The following is a 22,290-nucleotide window of genomic DNA, read 5'->3' as shown; positions in this document are numbered from 1 at the left end:
AGACCACAATTACACAAATTGTTAGTAGTGAGACCTACACGATAAAAATTGAGCACAAATTGATTGGACAACATACAATATATTATAAAATTAATGCCTATTATCGGTAAACGGAGAATAGTTCATTTTTACGCATCAACTCACATTATGAGAATTTAGGCAAAAAGATTGCTCGTTGCGTCAGGGAGGAAGCAAGTGGATACCCATACCCATACCCAATAAATACCTAATTAAATCGTCAAATTGTTTACTTTTTTTGCTATATTCACTGTTCATGTTTCAAACAAAAAAAAATTTGGATAAATTTCCTGTCTAATGATATATAACACAACATATGTCGCAATAACCATTTTGAGAAATAAGCGTTTGAAAACACTTGATAAATCGTTACATTTTTCGTAGAGTGACCCCCCTATATAGAAATCAAAGACATAGTCCTATGTCAAAAGGTGCCCAATCGTGATGATAAGCAAAATTTCACTGCAAAAAGCCGTGCTAAGGTGCTCTACACCCAGTTTTTGCAAAAATGTTCATGCACCATAATGGACGATGAAACTTATGTTTTCGAAGACTTCAAACAGCTTCCGGGTCTCGCTTTTTATACTGCAATGCGAAGGGATGCTGTAGCCGAGTGTTTCCGGACCAAGAAGCAGTCTAAATTCCCCTAAAAGTACTTGGTTTGGCAGGCCATATGCTGTTGTGGCCGAAAATCCAAATCTTTCGTCTCTACCGGCACTATCAACAAAGATGTCTACGAGAATGAATGTCTCCAGAAGCGGTTGCTACCATTCATAAGAAGCCACGACTCTCCAGCGTTGTTTTGGCCAGATTTGGCCTCTTGTCACTATGCAAAATCCATCCTGGAATGGTATAATGCACATGATGTCAAATATGTGCCAAAAACAGCAAATCCGAACCGAACTGTCCAGAGCTTCGCCCAGTGGAAAAGCACTGGGCTCTAATTAAGCGACATTTATTTTGTAAAGGAGTGAGAGTTTTTCCATCTGGTTCGATAGTTAGGGAACACTGGAATTTTAGTTGTTTTAATGTTTCGCGTCTGAATACAAGAATAAAACTTGAATTGTCAGTCTTGAAGATAGTTATTGTATTGTACACTGTATACTTCAATTCAACCGACTTCTTACATATCCCTGAAAACTCAGAAAGATGGAGTGGTTCTATAGTTATGAAACGCAGTGTATTATATACATTATTTGCATTTTTTAAACTATAAATAGTGTCAAAATTTCGTGTACTACTTTACTGACTAGCCACCCACCGAGCGTAACACCATGACCGACATTCGCATAACGCGACACATTCAAAAAGTTTAAAAAAGTCGACTTCAGTTACATGTAAAACGGAATGAGCATGTCTAGCACCTTAGATGTCTAAAAATGATTTGTTTGTAATTTTTCAAACTTTTCAATTTTCGCCAAACTATTAAACACTCCCAATTTAAATTGCGTGCGTTAACGAATATACAAGTGTACTCCATTTTGCAGGAAACCATAATGAAACGGCACAAAATAAATTGTAATTATAATATTCACCCATACGAGTGAAACGATTCATTCGAAACCTCTTCAAATTCAATATTGTATTGCTGTAAAATGTTGGTACAGTTTCCATCGCGTTCAACGGTAATCCACTTAATGCGTGGTCCAATTCACACGTGGATACACGCCAAACGCGTTCGCCAGCCTCTCTTCACAGTAACCGCAAACCATGACGAGGGGATGAAAATCTGATTTCGTGTTAAGTACCAACGTCCCCAACAGCGCACATTCGTCAGTAATGTGATGTGTCCCGGTGACTGTTGCTGCCATCCGCATTGAACGCCGAAAATCGGTCAACAGTAGCAAAGCCATATAATACCAGCTAGCTAATGTTCGCACGGCTGGACAAAATGCGAAATGGAAGGCCATAGGCGAGTGTGGAAGCCCGCAATATACAAGCCATTTTCATTTTCAATTTTCAATGTGACCTACTCATCTGCGCCCATCAGCGCGATGATGTGTACCGGGGATTGACGGTTGATGTGACAAAATTGTCCATAATGAGTCGGTTTTGTTGATAGGTCTTGTTGCTTGATGGAGGGATGATATATTGGAATTTAATTATCGCGTGCAACTGTTGAGCATCGATTGAATTTTAAACATTGTTCGAATCGAGGCACATTGGTTTTATTCGGTCCGACAGATTTATAAATAAATTAGATACATATGATTTCAGCTTGAACTATACATCTGGTAGTTGCTCTCAGTGATTAACCTCAACCTGACCCGTTCGAACGTTGCGATATAAACATCGAAATTTGAGCCAATAATTACACCAATTACAGTTAGATGATCTTGAGAGATCATATTTTCAAAATAAAATACTGTTTACTCACTACAATATTTCAATACAGGAAACTTCTCATGGTATGTAGTATATGACCGCTCGAAATAATCGGAATGTTCCAGATCGGGTGAACTGGGAGACCATTCATTTTTGGCGTGAGTAACAAAGAATATTATGAGTAATATTTCAAAGACTGTAGCATTGTGATGAATTGTCGCATAGAGTTCGCATACACACCATATGCTCGATTCTAAATCTTTTACAAAATAATGTCCTTACAACAAATCGATAGACAATGCTGAAAATCCGGATTTTACTAGCGTTTTTTGAGCGTCTCCACATAACTCACTTCCGTATTGCCAAAAAAAACTAAACTACGCAATTCGCAATATGTAAACAATACACATCAAAGAGAAATTGCTTTAAGCTGTTTGAGACCTACTCTTTTCTGTCTAGCACTCTCCCACAATTCATTTTAAATAATTATTTCTGAATCGCCTATACCACCGAATGCGATCAACTGAATCACCATCATGTAATCTTTGAGTAATCGATGAACTCTTTACACTGTCGACACTTAGCAGACACAATTTTAACACTGAAATCCAGATCCATTTTTGAATTTCATGTTCTAAGGAACCGAGTTTGACTTTATTGTTATAAGCTCCAAGGTTCATTTCAAATCCTCACAAAAGTTAAATAGGCATTTTCCAAAGCATATTATGCTTACAATTTGCATTTTGCGTTTTTATGTGCGAGTAACATTTATGAGTCTAAAAACAAAATGGAGGACAGCAAAACATATATTTAATCTCCCTATTGTTCTCTTCATTACGACTCTGCACAAAACATGACTCAAAAGATCTCGCCTACAACGATCAAAGCAGATCTGGAAACCAGTAACAGTTTTGGAATAGTATAGATACGATCATTCATCACGAAGTGACAGGCAAAAAACCGAGAGAATAGTCTAATAACTGAGCCCGCTGAATTACTCAACGGCAGAAAATGCTGAATAAAGTGAATGATGTTGGTTTGTCCACTTTTTTGAATGCTCCAATTCAGCGCTCCTGTGTCAAATCAGGTATTCAAACGTAATGTAATGTAAATGTAATATAAATCAAATTGTCTTTTTCATGATTTACAGTAGTTTTATAGGATATTCTTACGGATTTACATGTTTAAAGGTTTATAAATCCACTTTCTATTGGTGTCAATACGCCCCTCTTTTGAGCAAATATTTAATTAACCACCAGATGATTATTTGACACGTATTCAGACCTTTTCTGGATTATATCTTTTACTAAGATTGTAAACATCATGCTTGTACACCATTTGTATCAGATTTATATATCTAAATCATGTAATCAATGGATTTCGATGACCTCGATTCTGATCATGGTTTGTCCGACTCGCTGATGGCAACCGTTTGGCGCGCTGCAGTTTGTTTGTTTTGTTTTGTTGTCCATCGCGCGAAGCAGCAACTTCTCTGTGTTGAGTGCTTTTCACCTTAAAAATTCCCAACGAAAGGCAATATTCTGAATAAAACCTAAATTATTAATGGATCAATATGATGACAGGAAACTCGAGCAATGAGAAATGCAACATATACTTGAAAATTCGATTATTTTTTTTCATTAAAAAATAGTGATTTCTAAAACCGGACAAACCATGATCATTTTCCGGACAAACCATGATCAGAGATGGACAAACCATGATCATAATTTCTTTTTGAAGAAAATCGTTAAAAAACCTAAAAAATTGAACAATTTGAACGCCGGTATTATTAGCATCTAGAGACTTGGGGTTTTCCAACAAACCCGAACTCGTCTTGATTACATGTAATTTTCATCAAGAAAAATCGATTTGCATTTGCTAGTTGCGTGAAAACACCCAAAATCAGACAAAACAACATCATTTACCTTATATTAGAGATGGGCGAGCGCACACGAGCCGCTCATTTGAGCCGGTTCGTCAGAACGAGCGTACGAGCCACGGTTCTTTATAAATGAACCAGGGTTCAAAAAAGAGCCGCGGCTCAAAAAAGCCGCTTTTTCAGCTATCTCGGCTATAAAAAGATCCACGGTTCAAAAAAGAGCCACTTTCAATGAACGAGCAGCTCTGAGCTACTCACTGAAATGAACCGTTTTGCCCATAAAACCTTGAATCTAATGCTTTGAATGAAGCTTTAAACAATTTACATAATGCATATAAAGAAAACGTTACGTTAAGGGCTTTCCATTTATCAAGTTCACAGATAAAAACGGTCTCACAATTCAACTGTTTACAAAATAAAGACATGTTACCATACCTGGCATCATTGTGCTGGATTGTTTACATGTAAAATGGAGTGGAATGAAAGTGGGGGGAGTAAAGGAAATATGGAAAATCGAAACTTTTTTTTCGATGCGAAATGACTTAAAACCGCATGAAACGAGATCTGGTGTCATCTCAAAAAACAAAATTTGACCGAAAATCGACCTATTCGTACTTAGCCTGGGAGGCAATGAAGGTATGGAAAAAAAATAATTATCGAATTTCAAAAACCGATCATGTAGATTTTGTTTATTGACCCAAAATAATTACCTGTGCAAAGTTCCAACTCAATCGGACATGATTTAGAGATGCCTCAAAGCACTCAAAGTTTTGATTTTCGATTTTCGGTCAAAATTTTTTACATCATCATTTTTCGATGAAAATCCGGATCATTTTCAAGCTGTTGCTCAGCCCAATCCACGAACATACGACGCCTGGTCGACAAGCGGCTTCAGTTGTTGCGTCAATTTGATCTTGTAAGGATGTAGGCCAATGTCTTTTCGCAAAATTCGCCACAACGACGTCACAGAGATGCCCAACGCTTGAAAACGACGTGTGAGAGACTGATTTGAGTCTTCCTCAATAGATGCGCTAGCGGCAGCAATATTCTCGACACTACGGGCACTTCTTCGTCTCACTGGCACGGGAACATTTTGTACTGTGCCTGTGGATTCAAATGTTTCCACTAGACGCTCAATTGTTGATCTGGCAGGACGATTATGACGATCATAAATTGGACGTAGCGCTCTCAAAGTTGAGGCCATTGACTCCGAATTTCGATAGTAAATTTTAATAATCTCGACTCGTTGTTGAATCGTGTATCTTTCCATTATGAAATGACAAACCTTACTGAAGAGAATGTCAAGAGAGTGGGAAAAAATATGTCGTTTACTGTCCCTATCGGTCTACTTTTGTAGCGTCTCTATTGAAATACCCGTTACATTTTTTTTTGTTTCGGAATGTATTCTAAGAATATGCACAAAGCAACCATAGTGCAAATATTGCACTGATGCACAGAAAAAATAGTTTTAAATTTGCATTTGCAAAAAAAAAACATAGATTTCTTTTGATTTCGCACATATTTTACAGATTTTATTTAAAATCACGTTCCATCGTTAGCTGTGAATTGTTGATTACATGTTCCGGTTTTATTTTGTCTGTTCAATCACTTACCTCATCTATTTAGTTTACTCATCAAATTGTTTGTTTGACAGAGTGTCATAACTTTTTGGAATGCAGCTGTAGCGTATCGTCCTACTCTCTATAATTCGATCTAACGTGAAAAATATCGTAGGTCCACGTATTATTTACATAGGTTTGTCGTTTAAATAAACAAAACGAATGGCTTTTTGACGTAGGATTGCGTCTTACGGGAACATATTGGGGTACAAATTGAAAAACGAAAATCGTTCGCATCGTGAGAGATATACAATTTCAAACGCTTATTGCTCAGCCATTTCATGATAGATTGATGAGATTTTCGCATCAAACGATTTCGGCACTCTATAGCAGTTTTTCACCTTGTTTTAAAAAAAAATATATACCATGTAACTTACTATCGAACAATTGAAAAATCTCAACCCCTATCCAAACGGTCCTGATTGGAAGAAATTTCGATTCTTTCGTTCTCCGACCAGCCAAATATCTGCATCGCGAGCTAGTGGGAGGCGCCTTGTTCTCACATACCAACTGATATAAATGGACGTGGCATTCGTGGATTTATCCATCATCATTCTTCATGAGGACAGCAACTGGACAACATCGTTGCTGGGCGAGCTGGATGGCGAGGGATCTAGTGCCTTTCTCAAGGCAATGAAGGTGGAGGAGTAATGCAGGAAAAGTAAAGTTTTCCAAGGGCCTTTCTCAAGGCTAGAGACGAATGTACATTCTCGTTCAACGCTCAGATCGGCAAACATCTGGATTTCTAGTTTGCATTGCTGGTATTTTCCACATCAACCAACACGACTGGATGCGGCAAGGGATACGAAGGAGAGGAGCGAAGCGCATCGGAAACTATTTATGTTTCTAGTGTGCATTGCTTTTTCTAACGGCGTTCTTCGGCTAAAAATTGAGAGCGAAAAATTGGTTCCACTGCGGTTTCCAGAGCCTTCGCATCCGTCGCCACCACACCAACTGAACTGAACTTTCCAGCTGATCATATATTGCGTTACATTGTCTAGTTTATATCAACATCCACATCGTCAACCTATGCCACAATCATCGCTTAAACGAATTTATTAGTTCTTCCGGAACATCATTGGTTACATAACGATTAATTCAGAAGCTATATTATTAACTCAGTGCTCCCGTGGCCGAGTGGTTAGCGTCCCACATTGTCATGCCGGGGTTTCGGGTTCGAATCCCGTTCTGGCCGGGGTATTTTTCGTCAAAAAACATTCTCCCGACTTGCACTGTGGTCACGCGTATTCTAGAGCTTGCCGCTCCAGAATACATTCAAGGCGTGTTATCCGGCATAGAAATCTCAACTGTAGTTTAATTCAAGTCGCATGTTTATAACTGCGGATATTATTTTATATTGCTACGAAAATTTTGAAATTACCATTCTACCAGTTTGGTCGCCTTGAAATGTTTTTTTTGTTTATTGTAGAATCATTTGACGATAATTGTTTGATGATTCATTCTTGTGCTCGCAGAAAAATACATGCTCAAGATAAGCGCAGCTGTGTCCTTAGTGGAGAAAGTTTTGCTACTGCCAAGTGAAACCAAATCACATACAAAATTCCAGAACGACATTAACTTTCTTGGTGACTAAATAAGCGAAATAAACTCTATCGGCTCGCGAACCTAAATAAATTAATGATTTATTATAGCTTATTGAATAGCTTGGTATTCCCCAAATAATTTTTTGGTGCACCACCTTAACACCTGTTTCACCATAGCGTCAGTTAAATGTATTGATGCAATGTCAAAGGCACCAATGATGACAGAAAACAAATAATGTTAATTGCTTGGAAAAAAAGGCCGAATATTTGCTTCAGCAGAGATTCATTACTAATACCCTAGCGTAAATAATTCACTCCCGCTATCTTCCCTCCTCCTCCTTAGTGCTCCCGTGGCCGAATGGTTAGCGTCAAACCTAACATGCCGGGGGTTCGGGTTCGATTCCCGTTCTGGCCGGGGAAATTTTTCTTCAAAGAAATTTCCTCTGACTTGCACTGTGGTCACGCGTATTCTAGAGATTGCCACTCAGAATGCATTCAAGGCGTGTTATTTGGCATAGAAATCTCAACTAAGTACTAATGTAAATGACGCAAGTAATACTACGTTGAGACGGCGAAGTTCCTCTAGGAACGTTAGTGTCATATAAGAAGAAGAAGAAGAATCTCCCCTCCTTGTTTATATTTATCGACCCAAATGGGGGTTCAGCGTAGCGAAGATGTACTATTTTTACGTACTGGTTATGAAGCACGCACGTACGCATACAAATATCCATATATCGATGGCTTGAAGCAACTAAATATACACACAATTATCTCTGTTTTGCGCTCGTCTCAACAGAAGCCTTTTCTGTTAATATTGCTAGTCTAGGTTAGCTTAACTGACATCCTTTTGGAGAGAGTTTTCTACCTTCATGCGAAACCAAATCACTGACAAAATTCCAGAACATTAATTTTCTTGGTGAGCTGACGATAGCCTAGCTTGATGATTCCCCACACAATTGTGTAGCTCAAAACATTAATGCAATGGCGTCAGTTTGATGCAATGATTGCAATGCCAAAGACATCAGCGAGTGAGTAATTTGGTCGCGTCCACAGCTCAGTCCTAAACGAAGACATGTGATGGCACAAAACAAAGAAGAACAAGCGATCCAGCTCGCCCAGCAACGGTGTTGTCCAGTCGGTGTCCTCACGAAGAATGAAGTTTTCCTCAGCAAGATCCACTGTTTATACTCTAAGCAAATATTCCCCTTCGTTCTTCTTCTTTTCCTTTGTTCACGGAGACTTTACATTTTACGATTTCCCCTTCGTTGCTCGTCGATAAGTTCATCGTTATTGACAGCTCTGTTCGGGAAAGCACACAAATAGACAGAACAAATGTATGAGGAAATGGGAATGCTTCCAATTTTCATCAATTTAAACCATATACAAACTATGGGATTGTAATGTATAACATATCAAACAAATCTTAGGAAATTTACGATTCGTTTGGTATGTAAATTCCCAGAATCCGTTCACGGCAAAAATAGTTATTAACGTTAACTTTATTTCATTAAAACGTGACCTGTCTGATTTGGCACCCTTAATGAAAGACGTAGTTCTACGTCAAAATGACGCTAGTAATACCTACGTTGAGAAGGCAAAAGTTTCACTTGGAGCGTTAGTGTCATCCAAGAAGATTATTAACTCAATGATCAATAAGACATTGGCAGTACATTTAACTTCGGATAATCTCTGGATTCAATATTTCAATTTGCCGTTTAGTTATAAGCCCAAACCAGCGACCAAATTGAAAATAATATTTCGGATGATCCGGTTGCTAAGCACTTTTTCAGTATCTAAAATCTCAACCTAAGTGGCGTCTTTCTTACTACTGAGTAGGAATTAGCAATTAGCACCTACTGATAGTGTGAGTTTGGACGAAACTGACACAGATTTTTTTTTAATATAAACCAACTTTTTCACAATGAAATGAAGGAAATGTATTCTGTAATTTTTGTCCAATGCTCCACATACACTCGCAAAGCGAGGAAGTAATTTAAAGTTCACAATTCCCTCCGAAACTCAAATAACCAATCCAAACTTCGAATTTTATTCCGAAATTCTGGTGGGTTCATCCGCATCGTGCCATATCTTCGCAAGTGCGAACTTACTCCAACAGTTAATGTACGAGAAAAATGAAAATTTATATCTAACACGTGCTCGAGCAGAAATGAACCCGCGCAAAACTGTCCTATGTATGTGTACAGTTCATGCGACTTGAAATTCCGTCAGTTGCCGCCCAACCGCACGAATAATTTATAGTCGCGATAATTTGCTTATGTGCATCGTTGAAACTTTTATGAATTATATCTTCCGTTGGATGGGTTGCAGTCGGCGTCTCCCTGCACTGACGGAGTGGATACCTCCGAACGACTCTTCGAACCTACTTCATGGATCTCTTAGTTTCACATGTGCATCCAAACGACCATGTTTCCGTTTCCAGTGGTAATATTTCCCTATCTAGTCCTAATAAGTCATATTTTCTTTATACGCTATCTCTTACTTCCTATCGTTTGGGATGTTGCTTGAAATTTCGGAAGAAAACTATAAATTTCCTCTGTGTGCAATGTGCGAGAAAGACAAAGAGGGTGAGGAGAAAAACAGAGAAGAATGAAAATTTATCGCTGACTGGCAGCGGCAAATAGAGCCATAATTTATGCGACTCACCAGTTCACAGCCCAGGAATCCCCCCCTCATTGTCGATTATGTTATTTTTTATAGGTTCAACATGGCGCGTATACCTTATCTGGGTGTGAGAAAAAAACGTCCCATCGATATAAACTATCTTCTGCACCATTCACGAACGCCCAATCATTAGTCAAATTCACACTTTATTAACGCCCTCAACCCTTGGGTTATTACTCTCATACACCTGTGTAGGGTGCGGTTGGCACAGGTTGGTGAACCAAATTGACCTCCTGACATTGACGTAGACGAAAGACCGAAAAGAGGGGGACAGTCACTTTGTTAAAATCTCTCTGAGTGGATTTGAATGATTATCGTCACGTCAAATTGCAGTCTGCAAGTTTCAGAACCTTCAATATATCAATTCATCAAAAGAATTCAAAATATTAGAATGCGTACAATGACAGTTAATAATCATACTTCACGCTGTTCAAACGAAAGGCGTTCGGAAATACTCCACCATCTTGGGTTGTAACTATTACTCTCTGCGATTGTTATTCACCATGCACTTACATCGAAAGAGAATGGAAATTCCGAACTCCCACCCCATTAGAAGCCACCCGTTACCCATCTGTCAGCAGGAAAGTTTTCCACTTCAACTTTTAACTATTTATACTCAACCGAGAGCCAAGCTGCTAGCCCGGGGTTGAGATTGAGTGAACTGATGACTCCTGGCGTGCTTCATTGACGCCGCTCGCTCCTGGTGCCACGGGAAAGTGGATAACCCATCCAACAGCACTTGTCTATAGGTTTGAAAACTAGCGCACCTGTGGAAGTGCTGCTAGTTGCGTTCCGTACCCCGTTCTTTTCCGGCGTCCCACAACCCCCACTACCACCAGAGTGCAAAGTCAGAAGGTGCTAGCTGCATCCCATCAATCGAGATTTATAACTATCATTAGTGCCACCAGTCAGCACTTTGACAGGTTTGTGATAAATTGTTTCATATATGCTTTGTTGGCGGAACACGGCAAACTGGAAATATATGGGTATTGTTCGACGTTTGCTGCGCTCGGAATATATTTTTCATCTCATGTTGCAAATAGAAGGAAATTATTTGCATTTATTGAACAGCAGCAGTTTGAAGGATTCGTATATTTATTTGAGTGAAATCTCATCAGCTGTAATGGGTTTATGTGCAATTAACAAAAGTTACTTTTTCTCCAAGGCAATAGATGTGCAAACGAATGGAAATCTAATAGTTCACTAGACATCATATAAGACATTTCACAACCATGAGTATTCCCAAAAATACTATATTCTTAAATTGGTCATGCCCTATAACGCAACTCCACATCTGGAGTGAGGGTCTAGGTACAGGGTCTTTCAGATTAAACGCTCACGCAAAAAAATCCAATAGCTCCTTATAAAAAAAAAATCGCTCCGTCGATGGTAACACTGCATTCCCCACTTCGGGACGATAATATTCGGCTACTCGTTCAGTCTGATCGGATGGTTTTTAGTGTCAAGATGTACAATTTACAAGAATGTGTATTTTTAGTGAAATCGTATTACTCGAGCAACCGAAGCCTTAATGAAATGTTGTCCTCTGATGGTAAGAATTTCACCACTTCTCATCGTCGATTACTTCCTCTGGAGGTACGTTAAGGATCGTTGCTATGCTATTAAGCCACAAAATTTGGAGGAACTTAAAGAAGAAATAACTCGGATTTTACACAGCATCGAAGTCGTAATGTTAGAGTTGTACATGAAGAATTTTGTTCACCGTTTAAAACGCGTTATCGAAAAAAGGGGTAGTCACATCGAAAATGTCCTAAAATAAGCTTTATTTTGGTTTTTTAAAATAGAAATCGGTTCACTTTTGTAAAAGTTATTAAAATTTGTTGCGTGAGCGTTCAATATGAAAGACTCCGTAATTGTTTTTCAAACATGCGTACACGATATCTTAAGTTCTACCGATTTATGTGCATCTCTCTATCGCACTATTTTTAAAAAATTGGGAAGCGTGAGAAAAAATGTTAAAAACGGCATTTTTTTCTCCAGATGTCCGCCATGTCTGGTAACCTGATAACCAAAAAGGCTGGAATCGTAAAAGGAAGATAAACAAACAATGATATAATGAATAGTAAAAATATTCTTCGTTTTGTTTTTTCGGAACACGAAAAAAATTCCAAAATTCGTCCATCTACATTAGAATACCTCCTTAAAGCAAAATAAACGGCAGAATAATTCATTCGTATTTGTGGAACAATTTACTCTCTCAGCCATTCCATGTCAAACCGATATAGTAGTTCTCAGATTTTCGTTAAAAGTGGTAGTTTCGTTCTTCATCGCAAACTATTAGACCCGTATTTTTTTATTTTTTGTTAGAGTGCCCATTTTCATTTTAAGGTGATCCGAAATATCGAATTTTTCGCCTTTTTTTCCAAAAATGATATTTTCCAAAAAAAATCATAACTTTTGAACTACTGAACCTATTTAGACAGTAGACATATCAAATTAAAGCTAATTAGCTAGTCATTCTTGGAAAAATACTACGCATGCAAAATTTTCAGGTTTTGGTTTTTTTTTCCAAAATATATATTTTTATCAAGGCTCATATGGCGTTAGCCTGACGGGGCCGGAGTTCAATATTTTGACAGTTTTTCTTATTATCTATGTTAGTAATATGTAACCGATTACTCGCGGTCGGCTCGAGGTTAGTATTACAAGTGTTCTCGTAATTGGGATGTTGCTGTCTCCAATGCGCTGTACGTGTGCCCGACACGGGATACTTCCTATTGGGATGCAGCTGACCATTAATCAGCAACGCCCCCCTAGTATGTACCCCATATCTAGCGTGGTGCGTCTTTCTCGACTCGAGGAATCCAGGATAGAATGGTCACTAGCCGGCGCAATCATCAGCTCGTGTAGAGTTGTCATGAGCGGTACAACCTTTGGCTCTTGTTGAATCATCAGTGGACTGCACAACCTTTGGCCCGTGTATCTGTAAAGAGTGTGTGTATGTATTGCCGCGACTATGTGAAAGTTTATAGATCGGATAGGAGGGATATGAAAAAGGGACACAACGACATCATTAAACGTTGACATCGGCGTTTCTGAGGAACAGGTATAGATGAAGCAGAAGATCAGGATCACGGCTACCTAAGATATCCCGGACGGGGATATCCGATTGTCTGCCTTGTGCTCTCAGTGCTCTAGAGAGCTGAGAGCGAGCAGCATGGAACCGGATACACGACCAGACAACATGCTCGATGTCGTGGTAGCCATCGCCACAATCACAAAGATTGTTTGCTGCGAGCCCAATGCGATAGAGATGCGCGTTTAGGTTGTAGTGATTGGACATGAGCCGAGATATCACGCGAATGAAATCACGACCTACATTCAATCCCTTAAACCAAGCACTCGTCGAAACCTTAGGGATAATCGTTTTGGTTTTGGTTTTGGTTTTGTCATTATTGATTGTATTTGTTTTTTATAGTTTTCATGGTCTCGGGACCAAAGGCGCTATATTTTTTTATATTTTTTATGGAACATATCTCGAAACCAGGGAGGCGTTTTTTTCGTTTTTGAGTCATGATTTTTCAAAGTTAACCGATGGTCCAAATAATCATTTTTCCTTGTTGTTCCCAAAAATCACTTTTTTCAAAAATTTATTACTTTCGAACTACTGGACCGATTCAGAAGATCAACATATCAAATTAAAGCCTTCTAGCGAGCCTTTTTTGAAAAAAAATAACACACTTCCCAATTAATTGGATTATGGTCACATACATCTAGTCTAGTCACATATAAATATTGAACAAAAACTGAAAGCTTGTTAACTTTGAAAAATCATAACTTAAAAACGAAAAATAATACCTCTCTGGTATTCGGATATATTAATTGAAAAAACCTCTGTTTTCAGGAAAAAATATAAAAAAATTTAGCGCCCTTGGTCCCGAAACGATGTAAGCTATGAAAAACAAATATAATCAATAATTACGAGAACAAAATCCATTTTTATTCAGAGTGTAATATTTTTTCAAACAAAACTAGCTCATTGGCTTTAATTTGATATGTCGATCATCTGAATCGGTCCAGTATATCAAAAGTTATGATTTTTTGTAGTGGAAAAACTGGGAAAAAATGGTTTTTCGGACCATCGGTTAACTTTGAAAAATCATAACTCAAAAACGAAAAAAACGCCTCCTGGTTTCGAGATATGTTATGTGAAAAATCCTCAGCTTTCCAGAAAAAATATTTAAAAAATATAGCGTCTTTGGTCCCGAGACCATTTTTTTTTTTTATTAATCCGTTTATTTTTACAGGCTCAGTTACATAAGTTTAATGGAGCCAAACTCTTAACTATACTTCAACTAGCATATATCAACATGTTGTTTCCTTAATTATATGGTTAATGAAATAGGAAACCGATTACTCGCGGTCGACTCGAGTTTAGAAGGGTGACACATTTTCATTAGGAAAAGGATGGGATGTAAGGAGATTTGTGTTTACACTCGCACTCACATTCACATTCACATTCTCATTCACACTGACACTTCACACTCAATTCTTAAAACTATCCTTACATCTAATATGTATTTACAATTTAACTTATTCTAATGTTAGTAGGAAGGGAACCGATAGCTCGCGAAGGACGAAAAGGAGGGGAAAAGGATTTATAAACAATCACACTCGAAGATCGATAGCTTTAAGGAAAACATATATTTGGGACATGTAATCAAGGTCTAACCGAGCCAACACATCTCTCACCGGCACATTGGACTGCTTTCCTCCAGCCCGAAGGGAGTTTTCTAAATTCGATCTGGCGACAAGATACAACTCGCACGACCAAACAACGTGTTCGATATCGTGGTAACCATGGCCACAACCGCAGAGATTGCTGTCGGCAAGATTAAAACGAAAAAGCAGCGCGTCTAACGAACAGTGATTGGACATGAGTCGGGAGAAGGTGCGAATAAAGTCCCGACTCAATTCCAGACTTTTGAACCACGGATTGAGGCTTGTTATTCGTTAAAATTAAGATGTTAGTATTGGGCCATAGTGGCCCAACACGGCTTTCGGACTAAGTACTAACTCCTTCACGGTCGGTTTTAGACTGAACTGTATTTCCTTAAATTTTACATTGCTTAGGTCACTTGGGTGTTTCTTGTTTCTCCATGTCAGCACAAAATGTGCGTTTGATTATACAGCGTTCGCATTATTTTGATTATACAGCATTCACACTATCGAGTCGGATCCTCCGCTGCGCCCCTTCCAGTTCGCGCAGTCGTTTCGTGTTTCTCCTCCAATGGTAGTAAATGATGGCGATCACCATCGCCACGATGAATGCCCCGTCTATGGAATATGATGCGACGTCGTGCATCGATATGGTATTCTCGATCTTATCGCTGCCGAACATTATACTTGTTTTTAATTGTCGCGTTTTCTTGGAACTCGTAATGTTCCCTACATTGTGGCGCATTTTATTGCATCGAGGAGGGTCTTAATCGCTGACCCAAGCACTCGAGCGTGTGAAACCACTTCGTTTGGAATTTCGGGTCTCGCTATTATCAGCGGAAATTTGCATTGTCAATTTTTTCATAGGGTCGTCACCCAATCTGATTTCGTGTACTTCCATTTTCTCCCCCCTTTGGGACGAGGGCGTAGTCTACCGTCCCAAATCATTTGGGGTGCTTGGGGAGGGGGATCGTCTTCTAGTTCGATTGCTTCGGCTTGAGATTGCTGTTCGTTATCAGCTGTGTTGTCATACTCTTCTATAATGGGTTGAATGGTGTGCTCCTCGACTGGTAGAGGAGCAAGTGTTCGCACGTTGCGTTTGTAAATTCCGGTAGCGGTTCGCACTACTGCCACTCGGACTACTCCATCATCTCCAGGGTGTATTTGTGTGACAATTCCCATAGGCCACCTTGCTACGGGAAGGTGATCGTCTCCGATCAATACGATTTGGCCTACCTTAACGTTGGCTTGTTGCTTGGTCCATTTTGCATAATCACGTAACTGGTGGAGATACTCGTCTCTCCATCTTCTCCAAAATTGTTCGAGCTGCGATTGTACTCGTTTCCATCTGGTTGTGAGATTGCTTCCATCCTCACTCTGCGTAGGGATGGGCACGGCTAGCATTGGGCGTGCTATCAAAAAATGACCGGGTGTGATCGCGGTCGGTGAATCTGGCGTCGTGTAAACAGGTGTGAGTGGTCGCGAATTCATTATTGCGGCCACTTGGTAGAACAGTGTCTGCAATTCCATGATGTTTAGCTGTGCTCCTCTGGCCGCTGCACTAAAGAGCCGCTTGGCTACCTTTATGTTCGCTTCCCAAAGTCCTCCAAAGCTGGGGCTTCGGGGTGGAATGAATGAAAATCTTATTCTGTGAGTTGCCGCAATATCAACTAATTTGTTTTGAAAAACTTCATTGTTATATATTCTTCGTAAACGATTGAGTTCTCTGCTGGCCCCGACAAAGTTCCGCCCATTGTCGGAGTAAATAACCTCGGGTATTCCCCTCACTGATGTGAAACGGAGAAGTGCTGATATGAACGCTGCCGTCGACTGATCTTCGACGACTTCTAGGTGAACTGCTTTGGTCGCAGAACATATGAAGATGCAAGCATATGCTGTGGTCTTGCATTTCGATTTTTGATTGAGATATACTTCGAATGGCCCACATAAGTCCACTCCCGTGTGAGTGAACGCTACTGATTCATTTACCCTGGGCGAGGGCAGTTGTCCCATTCGTTGCTGTAAACGTCTGGGCCGCGCTTTGGCACATAAGATGCATCGTTGAATGACTCCTTGTACGGTCCTTCGGAGATCCCTCATCCAAAATCTTTGTCGAAATTCGTTTATTACCAGATCTGTTCCGGCGTGAAATCTATCCTCATGTATTTTTTGAATTATTACCCTCGAAAATGGGTGCGATTTGGGAATCAATATTGGATTCTTTTGTGAGATGGGCATTTCTGCATTGTGGAGTCTCCCTGTGACATGTATGACTCCATTTCTGACGATTGCGTTGAGATGCTGGAAAGGTCCTTTCGTAGGCACCTTCCCAGTTTTTCGTAATTCCGCTACTTCATTTGGATAAATAGTGGCTTGCATAATTCGGACTACGAGTGTTAGTCCTTCATTCAATTCAGTGGTGGTGAGTGGGCCCGATCTCTTTTCGTTTCTGATGCCTGTGTCTTTATTGACCTTCTTCATATTGTTTATGGCTCTACACAGCCATGCAAAGTGTCTTACTGTTTTGTCATGAGTGTGATGGTGCGGGTATTTTGCGATTAAGTCTTCGCATGCCTTTCCTGTTGCTGCTACCAATCGTGTTATTGGTTCTTTAATCTCTTCCTGTTCTGCAGCAGCAGTGTATTCGTAGCCGCTCTGCAGATAATATTGTCTTCTTCGTATACATTCCGGTCCGTGTAACCAAAATTCTAGTTTTGCTTCGCGTAATTTTCTGACTGGAATTCCTCTCGAAACCATATCAGCCGGATTTTCTTTCGTAGATATATATTTCCAATGCTCTGGATTCGTGGTGGAGTGTATCTTCTGCACTCTATTTCTAATGAAGGTTCCCCAACGTGTATTTGAAGATTTGATCCAACTTAGCGCTACTTGTGAATCACTGTAGTAATATTCCGACGAGATTCGACCGGCCAGAATGCTCTTTATTTTAGCAGTTAGTTCTGCTAGAAGTGCCGCCGCCAAGAGTTCCAGACGGGGCAGAGTGACCTTCTTCAAAGGCGCCACTCTCGATTTCGAACATAAGAGATTCGTACTCTCTTCTCCTTTTAAGTTGATTGCATGTAAGTAAATGACGCATCCATAAGCCTTTTCGGAGGCGTCACTGAATCCGTGTAAATCTAGTGCGATCGTATGACTCGGAGTCGACATCCGAGGTATTTCTATCTTGCTGAGCTCCACTAATGAAGCTTCGAACTTCTTCCATGAGCTTAGTGCTTGATCTGGAACATCATCGTCCCAGCTGACGTTATAAGTCCACAATTCTTGCATCAATATTTTAGCTGTAATGATTACAGGTTGTATCAATCCGATTGGGTCATACAGTCTCAAAATCTTCGAGACCATCTGTCGCTTTGTGAGCGCTTCGTATGTTTCACCTATGTTTTTCGTACTGATGAACTGGAACACGTCTGTTTTGGGGTTCCAGGCTATCCCCAATGTCTTTATGACCTCTTGGTCACCAACTTGGATCAATGGTTCCAAGTCTTTCTCTGGAATTCCTTCCAGTACGCTTGCGTTGTTTGATGCCCACTTTCGAAGTGGAAATCCATGAAGTGACAATGCATGCTCTATTTCTCGTTTCGTCTCCGTCAGTTCATCTGCGTTGGACGCTCCAATCATTAGATTGTCAACATAGAACGATCGTTGAATGGTGTCGGCAATTCTCGGATTTACCGACCGATAATCTTCAGCTGCTTCGTGTAGTGCCCTACAGGCCAAGAATGATGAAGACGCTTCACCATATGTGACAGTCGTCAGTCTATACGCTTTCAATTGATCATTGGGGCTGTCGCGCCACAAAATACATTGTAACCAAGTGTCTGTGTATGCGATGTGAATTTGTCTGTACATCTTTGCAATATCTGCTACTAGCACGTCGTTGTGCGTCTTGAAATCAATTAGCAGATCAAATAAGTCCTTTTGTATGGTTGGTCCCACGATTTGTATATCGTTCAGGGATACTCCGGTTGACGTCTTTGCACTTGCGTCGAACACCACCCTAACCTTGGTGGATGTTGAATCTGGTTTCACCACACACGAGTGAGGGATGAAATACTTTACTTTGTGAAAGTCTTCTGTGGTGACTGGTACCATATGTCCCAGTGTTTCATATTCATTCATGAATGCCCTGTACTCTTTGTACAGGTCTGCATTCCGCTTGAGCCTTTGCTCAAGCGATGTGAATCTTCTATATGCTTGTTGATAAGAGTCGCCTAACGATGACGGCTCCCCCCGTAGGGGCATTCGTGTAATGTATCTCCCGTCGGGAGCGATCTCTAACGTTGTGCGGAAGTGACTTTCCGCCTCGCATTCGTCATGTTGCTTTGGTTCCCAGTCTTGAAAGCACGCTTCTTCAAGACGCCAAAACTTCTCTATGAGTTTGGCCATTTCGTCCTGTGGGAATTCGAATTCATTTCTGCTACACCTTGTAGCAGACAATACAGTGGTTGATGGGCTGCTGTGACGTAGCGTCCCACATGCAATCCAGCCCAAGCTGGACTCTTGATACGTAAGACCGTTGGCTACGCTAAGCCGGCCTGGCATTAGAATTTTGAAAAATATTCTCGCTCCGAGGAGAATGTCGATTTCATTCGATCTGTAAAACTGGGGATCGGCAAGGTGCAATTGTTCTGGTATCCGTATACCCTTTTCATCAATAGCTGTGCTTGGTTGATCGTCCAATATCTTTGGCACTATGATCAATTCTAAACTTTCATTGTAGTTGCTTGCGTGAGAGGCTATCACAGTTTTGATACCCCTTTTAACATGTGCTTGTCCGCTAACTCCTTTAATGGTTACGTTTACCGAGTGTTGCGGAATTCCTAGGCTTCGAGCAGCCTTTTCTGTGATTGTTTCTACTTGACTCCCTGAATCAAGTAGACATCGAAGAGGGTGCCATTTCTGCTCACCCTTAACATGAATTATGGCTGTGCCCAGAAAGACGTATTCTTCCTGAGCTAGTCATTTCGTTGAACTTGCTTGTGCTTGATTGACATCCTTCTCGGGATGCAATTGTTGGATCTCGTCCCCCTTGGGAGAGTCTCCACGATGAAGTAGTGTATGATGCTTCGTGCTGCATATTTGGCATTTCCGTTGTGATTTGCACTCCTTCGTTGAGTGCCCAGGTATGAGGCAATTAAAGCAGTGCCTCCCTGCTTTGATAGTTTCCCATCGTTCTGGGATGCTCATTTTCGTGAGTTTAGGACACGTAAATGCTGTGTGTCCTTCATTGTGACAAACGTAGCACCGCTGTGCTTCCCTTTTGTCTTTGGTGGTCGCAGCTTTGCCTTCGATTGCTGCTACGACTTTCGGCTGGGGTCGATGACTAGAGTGTGCCGTTTCGGCAGCCACTTTGCAAGTCATCTGGTTAGCCAGCCGCTCTAATTCTATTTTGAATTCGCTCCAAACATAAATGCGCTGGAGGTCCAACTTTTCTTCAATCTTAGAAAGTGTTGATTCATCCAATCGTTCTTTCACTAAGCATATTAGTAACCCATTGGCGATGCAATCTGGTTCGCCAGGTTGTTCATTTGCTATTTGTCGAGTGGCGGACAATAGTGTATCGACAGCGTCGATCAGTCCTAGTATCGCTCTTTGCGATGCGTTATGTATCCTTTTAATTTTCAGCAGAGTGTAAAAGTAACCTTCATATGCGATTCGTTTCTTGTAGAATCTTGCTTCCAGTTTGGCCCAGGCTTCAGTGAAAGGCACTCCTGAATTCTCGAGTGCTTCGCAGGAGTTACGAGCGGGCTCGTATTCTAAACATTTCGCCAGGAAAGCGTATTTGCTTGCATCCTCGTTTAGGGTCGCAATCCGCTTCTCAAAGCGGGCTTTAAACGATAGCCACTCGGTGGCTGACCCACGGAACTTCGGGAGCTCCAATCGGGGTAAATAATCGGCCTTGCTATTGCCGGTGATCATTGTTTGATCCAGTACTTGCCTTGAACCTTCATCCTGACTCGGTTCATTCGTCTGTGATTGCGCATGCCGTATTCTCTTTGCCAAACTGGCTCTGGACTTGATATATGCGGGGAGGAGAGCATCCCGTCTCTTGGAGGGCCCCGTTTGGCCCTCAATTTTCAGTATCACTGCACAAGCTTGATCGTACAAGCTTGTTAGTACTTCTTGTTGCACTAGTAATGTTTCGACTTCGTCGTCGTCTTCTGCTAATTTGCATGCGTCTTTGATAATCGGAGCAATGCTTTGCTCCAGTGCCGTTAGCTGCTTTTTCCAGCTTTCAACGGCATCGTCCTCGTTTGTCGTCATGTTTATTTGATTTGATAATTACTAACCGCTTTACTTGTTTGATTGACTCAAATACTTAGCTGGGTCATTGATTATGCTCCAGTCTAAATAGTCGGCTATGGCTTCGGCCGATCTATTTAGTTCAGTGGTAAATCTGCTTTCGTATCTGTTTATAACCGCGGCTCCTGCCGCCAAGTTGAACATGTGCGATATTATCAGTTTTATCGCTGCAGCTTCTTCCCGCGTACGACGCGGGTCCTGTTTCAAATTCTCCTCCGTATCCCTCATATACATGTAGCACATGGAATACAGTAGGTCGTTGGAATGTCGAGAATTCATCTTTACAAATTTTTCACATCAGTCACAATAATTCGTGTTTATCACACATCTTCCACGCAGTTGCACACCGTGCTTCGCTCACGGGCGAAGTTTACTTATTGATCACACAGTCACGCAGTGTCATGTTATGATTCCCGCGAATGGGAAATTCACGTTGTCAATTTTCAGCCACACAGTGGCGCATTGTAATAACTATGCAGTGGCGCAGCATACTTCCCGCGAGTAGGAAGTTCACTTTGTTAATTTTTAGCCACGCAGTGGCACACCATACTTCCCGCGAATGGGAGATTCATTTTCTTGGTTTCAGCCACTTAATGGCGCAACATCTTCCGTGCGCTGAGACAATGTCACTTCACTTTCCGATTATACAGCCATGCAATGGCATCACTTTTTCGCGCGCGGAGAGAATGTCACTTCACTTATCAGAATCGATTACTTTCGCGAGTCCGTGATCGCTCGAAGTGCGATCACGTCGGGGTCACCAAATGTTATTCGTTAAAATTAAGATGTTAGTATTGGGCCATAGTGGCCCAACACGGCTTTCGGACTAAGTACTAACTCCTTCACGGTCGGTTTTAGACTGAACTGTATTTCCTTAAATTTTACATTGCTTAGGTCACTTGGGTGTTTCTTGTTTCTCCATGTCAGCACAAAATGTGCGTTTGATTATACAGCGTTCGCATTATTTTGATTATACAGCATTCACACTATCGAGTCGGATCCTCCGCTGCGCCCCTTCCAGTTCGCGCAGTCGTTTCGTGTTTCTCCTCCAATGGTAGTAAATGATGGCGATCACCATCGCCACGATGAATGCCCCGTCTATGGAATATGATGCGACGTCGTGCATCGATATGGTATTCTCGATCTTATCGCTGCCGAACATTATACTTGTTTTTAATTGTCGCGTTTTCTTGGAACTCGTAATGTTCCCTACATTGTG

The 22,290-nt window shown here is 40.8% G+C and overlaps 1 protein-coding gene across 1 annotated transcript in view; it reads right to left on the bottom strand.

The window, feature by feature from the left end:
* LOC129773389 (uncharacterized) overlaps nucleotides 1-21,032 on the bottom strand; it is a 41,978-nt gene extending 20,946 nt beyond the window's left edge. The window contains exons 1-2 of the mRNA XM_055776986.1: nucleotides 19,742-21,032; nucleotides 15,683-19,633 (exon numbers count right to left, since the gene is read on the bottom strand). Of these exons, the coding sequence (XP_055632961.1) occupies nucleotides 15,683-19,633; nucleotides 19,742-21,032 (5,242 nt within the window). The remainder of the gene's footprint in view (nucleotides 1-15,682; nucleotides 19,634-19,741) is intronic.
* Between the last annotated feature and the right edge of the window lie 1,258 nt (nucleotides 21,033-22,290).

This window comes from Toxorhynchites rutilus, chromosome 3, assembly GCF_029784135.1.
Source record: "Toxorhynchites rutilus septentrionalis strain SRP chromosome 3, ASM2978413v1, whole genome shotgun sequence".
Classification (NCBI taxonomy): Eukaryota; Metazoa; Arthropoda; class Insecta; order Diptera; family Culicidae; genus Toxorhynchites; species Toxorhynchites rutilus.
This window is presented reverse-complemented; position numbering and strand designations above follow the sequence as displayed.